This window comes from Penaeus monodon, chromosome 25, assembly GCF_015228065.2.
Source record: "Penaeus monodon isolate SGIC_2016 chromosome 25, NSTDA_Pmon_1, whole genome shotgun sequence".
Lineage (NCBI taxonomy): Eukaryota > Metazoa > Arthropoda > Malacostraca > Decapoda > Penaeidae > Penaeus > Penaeus monodon.
The window spans coordinates 4,402,289-4,403,424 of NC_051410.1; the positions used below are offsets into that span (position 1 = coordinate 4,402,289).

The window sequence follows — 1,136 nt, forward strand, 5'->3', positions numbered from 1 at the left end:
AGTCGAGTAGGGATTCGAACCCTCGACAAACACAGAACGAACTCTCGCAAACCAGGCCACAGAACCGACCCCCTTTTTCCTCACAGGTGAGATGGATACCGAGCGAGGCCGAACTAAACCCCAGCTTCTTTTCCATTGCGCAAGACGGGAGAGTTAGCCTGTGGACCGTCAACGCAGCGGGTCTCAGCCACATTAATGTTTTGGAATTTCCTCCCAGCGACCGTGTGAGAAAGCTGAATGTTAATGTTGATGATAAGGTCCGGAAAGGTGGGTGTCGGAGGTGTGTTTGTAATAGATGGAGATGTGGTGGTTATTGTAGATCGTAATAGAGGGAAGTGTGGTGGTTATTGTAGATCGTAATAGAGGGAAGTGTGGTGGTTACTGTAGATCGTAATAGAGGAAAATGTGGTGGTTATTGTAGATCGTAATAGAGGGAAGTGTGGTGGTTACTGTAGATCGTAATAGAGGGAAGTGTGGTGGTTATTGTAGATCGTAAGGGGTTAGACTGATGTATGTTAAGTGTGGATTTTGTAATATATTTATGGTAAGGCCCTGGAAATAGAATAGGTGAAGAGAATGTATTTTTCGTCAAGTGAAAAAAATAGAGAAACAGAATTAGACAGATTTCTGGCGGGAAACGAAGAAAAAGGGAAAATATATATTAATAAAAAGTGAGTTTAGCGAAACACGTACGTTTTTTTTGTAAATAATTCTAGATATTCGGTAAAAAAAAGGAAAAAAAATCCTGAGAGACAACTGAGTTATGATATGAATTACAGGAATTCTCGAGATAGAAAATATCTATCGGGTTTTGTGATGTTTCAGGAATATCTCTTGCGGTCTCTGAAAAAATTTACTTATTCTTACTCATATATAAAATAAGAAAATTGAAGGCAACTCGTTATAGAACAGTTCAGGAGAATCATTATATTTCATATGATCAGAGCAACGCAAAATATCCAGCTAATAAACCAATTTTTCAATTCTAATATTTTATTTTATTTTATTCCAAGAAACCTGATCTCGCACTTCTGCAGAAACGGAAAAAAACGTTTTATTTTATTTTTTTGCGAAATAAAATAATTTTCCTTTGTAAAGAACGTAGGGAAATATGTAACATATTAACAGAGACAAAT

General features: G+C 37.1%; 1 protein-coding gene across 1 annotated transcript in view; it reads left to right on the forward strand.

Annotated features, from left to right (window-relative positions):
• LOC119589305 (dynein intermediate chain 1, axonemal-like) overlaps positions 1-1,136 on the forward strand; it is a 16,941-nt gene that overhangs the window by 12,813 nt on the left and 2,992 nt on the right. The window contains exon 10 of the mRNA XM_037937927.1: positions 3-267. Coding sequence (XP_037793855.1) covers positions 3-267 — 265 coding nt within the window. The remainder of the gene's footprint in view (positions 1-2; positions 268-1,136) is intronic.